This window comes from Penaeus chinensis, chromosome 9, assembly GCF_019202785.1.
Source record: "Penaeus chinensis breed Huanghai No. 1 chromosome 9, ASM1920278v2, whole genome shotgun sequence".
Taxonomy (NCBI): domain Eukaryota; kingdom Metazoa; phylum Arthropoda; class Malacostraca; order Decapoda; family Penaeidae; genus Penaeus; species Penaeus chinensis.
In genome coordinates, this window is record NC_061827.1 from 31,982,827 (window position 1) to 31,990,326 (window position 7,500).

General features: G+C 34.2%; 1 protein-coding gene across 1 annotated transcript in view; it reads right to left on the reverse strand.

The window, feature by feature from the left end:
- LOC125029150 (4'-phosphopantetheine phosphatase-like) overlaps positions 1 to 7,500 on the reverse strand; it is a 19,303-nt gene that overhangs the window by 1,153 nt on the left and 10,650 nt on the right. The window contains exons 9-15 of the mRNA XM_047618977.1: positions 6,364 to 6,577; positions 6,049 to 6,201; positions 5,804 to 5,900; positions 5,349 to 5,541; positions 2,735 to 2,889; positions 1,759 to 1,928; positions 835 to 993 (exon numbers count right to left, since the gene is read on the reverse strand). Coding sequence (XP_047474933.1) covers positions 835 to 993; positions 1,759 to 1,928; positions 2,735 to 2,889; positions 5,349 to 5,541; positions 5,804 to 5,900; positions 6,049 to 6,201; positions 6,364 to 6,577 — 1,141 coding nt within the window. The remainder of the gene's footprint in view (positions 1 to 834; positions 994 to 1,758; positions 1,929 to 2,734; positions 2,890 to 5,348; positions 5,542 to 5,803; positions 5,901 to 6,048; positions 6,202 to 6,363; positions 6,578 to 7,500) is intronic.

A 7,500-nucleotide genomic window follows, 5' to 3' on the forward strand; every position in this document is an offset into this window, starting at 1 on the left:
TTGGACAGTGATTAGACTCAGAGAGTATTTAGGAAGGGGCTCTTGCAGTATTTACATTGGTAAACGAGTGTGGAATCTACCACCCATGAGCCACAACTGCAAAAGCCAACTACAGAGAGGACACTATTTCCATCCTCAGGAAATGGTGTCCTTCCTGTAATACATCTGGCAGCACAGGATTATATTACAGAAAACCGAGTACTGCAAAAATATAAAAATTTACACAAATAACAAAATATTACTCCCTGTTATTGTTTATAGAGTTATAGACTATCTAGAGAGATGATATGGAGTCTGTGCATGGAAAACAGTCTTTTACCATCTTGATACAGCATATCAAATAACAAACAAAAAACTTCGAAAATAGCAAAAAAGCAAAACACTTATGCAGAAAGACAGATAATAACATTGCAAAGGGGAACCAACGAGTCTTGACACTGCAAACAAGTGTGTATGTGCACAGGGTCTAAAAGCCACATACCCAGGAGAGTCACCAATCAAGTAAGCATAATGTCCAGTTTTTTGGCCACATGCAGCAACAAAGCACCCAGATCCAATAGGTTAACTTATCTTAGATAAGATATGGTACACAAGAAAAATCTGTAGTTTTAGTACTGAGAAAACATAAATTTGATTGCTAAAGTAAATTTAAATGTGAAGATTTTCTTTGTGCAATATACTTGTTACCTGAACTATATATCCCATACTTAAAATAAAATAATATTTAACTGGAAATCATACCTTACAGCCTAAGAAATAATTTCAAATAAAAAAATCTGTGAAAAAGACACTGATAGTTCTGTAAACATTACTATCCACAAGAGATCATCTTACCTATTTGCCAGCCATCTGTTCTTAATAACAGCTAATCTGAGAGAATCACACGTGAAGACAGCATTAAGGTTTGTGTGGACTGCTCTTCCCATTCCCTCCACAACAACAAGGTCACAGTCCCATGTACACAATTCATCCAATAACGAAATTGGAAGGCGACTGAAAGATGTGGAACAGTTAATGTCATTTTATTATTCATAAATATGTCCAGGTTCCCCTACCCTCTGTATCATTAAAGAAAGATTGTGTAGTCAGAGATTATTAATCATATTAGAATCTGTAAAACTGTGTAAGAAATATGAAAATGATGAGAATAACTACACCCTTTATGCAGTCTGCTGCATCTTCAGTATATATTAGAAAGAATGATACTTTTTAACCCATTGATGGCAGGATGGCAAACATACATGCCATTACATATAGATAGCTTCATAAGAGTTTAATCACCAAGGAGTCAATTACAAGTCAAGTAGACCTACTAACTGACTCTTGTGTATACTTGTGTAAACAATATTCTTAAACCAAAATACTGTACTCAGTGCAATTAGTCAGCACCAGTAGATTAAGACATTCCTATCATACAATAAACACAAAGTTATTATCATTATTATTATCATTATCATTATCAATCACTGTAATCATTATTTTTATTATTATCATTATCTTATTTTCAATGTATTATTATATCATAATTATAATTATAATTATAGTTGCCCAAGCTAATATTATCATCATCATTTTCATTATAGTTTATCATTAGTAATAAAAATAAAAACCTTATTCACTGACTCCTAAGTGACTAAGCACTTGGGATGTCATCTATATGTAAAATAAGAGCAAGAAAACACAATCATAGGGGATAGTGCATGTGCACTTGCACTCCTGCTGTCAAAAGGTTAATTTTATCATTATTAAATTTCTCACCTTAGATCAAGGCACGGTGAGGCTTGGCCAGACTCTCGTATGCAAAGAGTTCCAGAATCAAGATGTTGGTTTATGATAGGGCACACTGTTGCAACTTGCTTCATAAGCATAATAAGCTCTTCTGCAGTTACATCATTTAATGCAGGTTTACTATTTGCACAGAGTACAACCTGGAAATGTAAAAAAGCAATTGGAAACATTCTGTGTCAGGTCACATAAAAGGCAATTATTTTAACTTAATGACAGAGCATATGAAAATTAGAGAAATAAGTCAAAATTAAAACTGATCTTTAATCTTTGCTCAAAGTATTGATACTGATATATATTTATAACAAATGGATCTAGTAGTCTGAAAGTATTTCAAATTCTTTGCATAGAATAAACTCAATATTTACAAATGTACATAATGTAATTTAGATCAATCAAAGCATTTGATACCCAGCCTCTGTGTGTTTTTTTTTCTTTTGGGTAAAGAGTTATCTACAAAAAGCTAGATAATGGCCTTTGCATTTCCAGTTCCTTAAAAGACTTCATTATGAGTACAAAATTGCAAACCTAGCCATTAAATTAATCATAGTTTGTTAAGAAAATTAAAAGCTTATAAACAGATGACTACACTAAGTAAGAGTTATAACCTGCATAGATTTTGTCAGTGTAACCTGATGTTAATCAAAGTTAATCAAAGTGGAATCTGCTACCCAACACTCTCTGGGTATCCTGTACTGAGATGGACCAAGCACAGGCACTTCACATTGGAAAAGACTAAATCCAGGTAGCTAGAACTGGGATAGGCTGAAAGTGTATCACGTACTGGAAAGGCTTGCTGGGTATCAAACACATTGATTAATCCCAGAATTTCTAAAACAATGATCAATCCCAGAATTTCTCAAACACTGGTTAATCCCAGAATTTCAACCAATACAATATCACTTCTGGCATTTTCTAATTTCAAGCATATTTTGGAAAATTAACTTACTCTGGTATCTTGGGCTAGTAGTGATCTCGCAAAAGGTATAATGCCAAGGACAACATCACAGCCAGAATTATCCAGGAAAATAACTGCACATTTGTATGGCCGTCCCTCCTGTCGAGCAATCCAAGCATCTAGGTCATCATGAAGCCACGGGCGAACTGTAAATTTGATAGAAACAAGTTATAAGATATCTTTTAACCCATTGCCGATGCCATGTCCACTGTGAGTTTACTTGTTTAATTGTTTTAACGCACAGATGGCTACACTTGTACTAAGTCACCAGTGCGCCAGTTATGAGTACTGCCTGTCTTGCCCATTTACCCTTTTCTTTGATTTACAAAAATATTTTACGTTATCTTATTTTGCTGTTACTAATGTTGATAACATTATAGTAATTATAAAGTTTATAATAACACCATTGATATTCATAGCACTAGTAAAAAATACATTTTCCCACCAATTCAAGGAAAGGTGAAATCAGTAATCAGCAGAGACATTTCACAAAAATGTAAAAAATGAGCACAGCATTTTCCCCATTTTTCATTCATTTTCCCCGGTGGTAATAGGTAAATACTTTTCAATCGCCGAATGGAAAAGACAAACTATTTAGACTAAATATTCTGGTGCCTCAATGCCTGGTGCAAGATCATAGTGATAGCCTAATGCAATATATCAACCATACAACCATGGCAAATGCATAGTGCTTCAAGAAACAGGGGGGGGGATTGCACTGGCACCCCCTAAATTCTTAACTACTTCATAATCTGCTCTGCTGCTGAAAAATTACTCTGCCTCTGCACTAGAGTACTGTTTTCATTTTAGTGGGTTTACTGTAATTGATGTTCAATGAAGTAAGAGTTTCCTGCTTTGTTGATGATCATGATTTCCTTCACACTTTTCCTGTAACATACAGGGTAATGGTACTTTCCATGAGTCCTCTTACTTCTGCTACATCTTTTCCTGAGGCAGGTGAGCTTTGCTCCTTCTTCGTGGTTTTGTGATTCTCAGGTATTGTGTACTTCTTTTCCTCCCATTTTCCTTTATTTCTCTCCCTGTCTGCACCTCTTCCTTCAATTTCCTATGAGCCCTAATCTCTCCTGTGTCAAGTTTGCCAAATTGTCAAGGTGAGCCCTTACTATCTACTATGGCTGAGAGACCCATAATACTCCAGGGCATTACTGCCCTCTTCAATATGGCTAGTTGTGGCTTACCTTCACAATGGTACAAAAAGCCATATCTATTCAATACCAATATCACTAGTCATGGAAAACCCCTACTTTTGGAAGAAATAATCAAAATAACCCCTGGCCACTCTTTACTAAATGCAAGACAAGATGCTACAAATGAGTGAGATGCCCTCATCTAACCCCTAATAGAGCAGCCATCTATGAGCTGGCTAATTGTGGTGTGGCATTCAAAGTTGAACATTTTGCACAATCTCTGCAAGGCTACAGTAACAGACGTTTTGATCTTGCCATTCTATCCAGAGAAACCTTGAATCTTCTAAATGGACTCTCAACTATGGTGGATTGGCAGCAGTTTCTGCTGGCCATGTCCTTTACTTCCTTTCCCTGTTTTTTAATTTTTGTTTTTTAGTACATGACAATTATGCTCCATGCTAATTTTTGCAACTCACTCCCCTATTTTCCTTCATATACTGTACTATATCTCTATGGAGATACAGGCTACAGGCTTTATCTCCATTGAGAACTGAGTTATGTTGTGTCACTCTTATGTCTGAGGTCTGTTTCATTTCTGCAATACATCAGTACCCTGTAGATAACTTAGTTATGTTTCTATAATTAGAGCATGGGAGTGTCCCTGCTTTTTAATGTCATAAGCATTATCTGTTTCCCACCAGTGCAAGGTAGGAGGTATGTTGTTGTGTCCTTTATCTAGAGCTCAAAGTCAGACATACAATGATGCACAATTATGCATATTGTGCTAAATAACACTACCAAAATTCAAATAGCAGAGGACTGCCCTATCTTTATAGAGGTCTTAGCCATTATGTGCCACTCACCAGTATATATCAAATGACCCATACAGTATGTGGTTGTATTCTATCCTCTTATCTCCAACCACAGATTGATATACACAAATATATTACTTGCTCTGACATGTGTCATTTTGCCTTTTTAGTGCACTCTTGTCGTATGTTCAAGAACAGTTTTACCTTAGTTTAATTATAGTTTATTATATCCAATTTAGGCTAAATTACCTGATGATTATAACATTCATATCAGATCTCTCAGATAGAAAATGAGCACATTTCATCCATCAAGGGCATCCAACACTTCTTGAGTTAAATGCTAGTTAATGAAAAAAATTATTAAAAATGGTCATCCATTTTTTTGAAAGATTACAAAGGTAAAAGATACACTCTAACAGAATATTTAAAACATTTCAAAGACAGAAAAAATAAATGTATCATTTGTAAGTTCTTTACAGTAAGTTTTGTTAAAACTAAATAAAATTAAGCTTCAAAAAAAAAAAAAGTTGGTAAAAAGGGAAGAAAAAATATATACCTGTATAGTGGAAAATAAATTGTAAGGAATACTACACATATACAAATCCCACTGAAAAAAAAATATATAAGCAGACCTTGTGCACTCACTTTCAAGTTTCCCTGCAGCCTCCTTAAAACCAAGTCCTGCTTCCATGAGTTCTACGACTTCCTTGGCTCCCCAGTCAAATACATTCCCTGCTAACACGCCCCTGATCAGGACCTCTTGACGTTCCTTCCATTCTAGGGAATCAAGATATTTCAGGTGGTCCTTCAACAATTTCAGGGCATTTTCATTTTCAAACTGAAAATAAGTAAATGTGTTCAGTTTTTGTTGGATGGTTTTCATACAATTAGAAACAACTTAATATAAATACTGACAGAAAAAGTGATATGAACACAAAATGAATCAATAACATCAATTTTCAAATGCTACAATATTGAAGTATGTACTTAGAATCCTAAAAAAAAAAATGCAAAATGATATAATACAATAAATATTAAAACTGATTAATAGAATAGAATACATTGATTTTGGGGAACTTAATTGTAGGGATTCAAATTACCTTTTTCTGTTGAAGATATGGGTCAGGAAAATCAAACTCATTGAGACAATGTTCCCTCATATCCAATAAGCTCCTCACAGTCAGGTTACCATATGCACTATGAGAGAATGAAAAAAAACTTGTCAAAGCTGTTTGTTTGATACTGTTTGATATAAAAATAGCTATACATATTGTGTATAGTATGTTAATTAAATTTTCAAAAGCTAAACTACAAAAAACATATCCATTTTTTAAAGTCAACTCACAATGGATGGTTCTTCAGATTGTGAAGCCTTTGCAAATACTTTTCACGAAATCTGTTGGCTCTCTCCACAGCATCTATGCTATTGGGTTGGGATGAGACAGCCCGGCTGACAAAACTACCGAGAGAACCCTCAAAGCACGACAGCCAGTAGTCTCTGTATATATGTAGAAACAAGATATGGATAATTTCACTTTTTTTCTAACCTATCAAATTATAATTCCAATTGAAAATAATGTAATCCAGAAGAAAGGCTATGCATTAAAAATAGTTGAGTCTGTCATTTAATCTGAAATTTCCCTTTCAGAAACAAATATACCTTGCTTCTTTATCCTTGGTAAGGTCTACAGTATCAGGTACATATTCTTCAGGATGAGCAAGTAAGGGGAAGAATGTTAGCTGCTGATCACAACGATCAATCTCCAGCTGATCAATGGTTCCACCAGGCCAGCCTCCAACAGGAGGATGAGGTAATGGAGACTGAAGCCCTGAAGAGCCAGCATAGTTCTCACCCCAGGAATACTTCTCAGAATCTGTACAAAATTACAATAGCAATGAAGTTACTTCATGCATAAAATCATAATACTTATAAAGAACTCAAAAAGTGAATTTTAACCTATGGTACAATTTTGAAAAATCTCCAACTAATGTATTGATATGTGCAATGTTTCAGTAGAACACAGGCCGAGTTGATAAAAGGGCATTATCTAACATCTCTCTTAAAGAAACACAAAATCCTATATATGCTTTACACATGTATACACACAAGAAAAAAATGGTAAAAAATTGATAGTTAAAAGGATACTTCTGATATGAAGAAGCAAAAGCCTCTCCTCCCTCTATGCACATCTTCACCTTATGTTCCAAGAAACTTAAATTTTTAAAATAAATATTTTTGTACTTGGGACAGTAAATTATAAGCATGCATGTGTGCAGTCCTAACTCGCGGATAATCAATACATTCTCATGTAATGGCATTACATAAATACATATATCAAATCTTAACAGACAGCACTTACTTAACCTGTATTCATTTACTGTAATCAGATTTCTTGAAAATGTCTTAAAGGCTCTTCAGTGCATTTCATTCTACAAGAAAGAGCCCAGCAAAAATATAAGCCTTTTCTGAGATAATGAATAACAGCAGTCTGTGTTCCTGCCTTCGAATATTCTTTAAATCTTCATATAATTTTCTCCCCTACTATTTCTTATCACAAAAAATCATCTGTAAATAAAGATGTTTTGCTTGAATTTTAATTTTTTTGATTGTGGTTTTGGACATGAGAATAGTTAGTAATTTCATGCAATCCATACAAAAATGAAAAATAAAGAAATAAACTAAAACAAAAAAAATACTAACAAAACAAAACAAAAGAAAACAAAAAAATAAGAAGAAATGGTTTAACTGGAAATCATCAATTTTCCTCTAAGAATAAGAAAATATTGTACACAATAC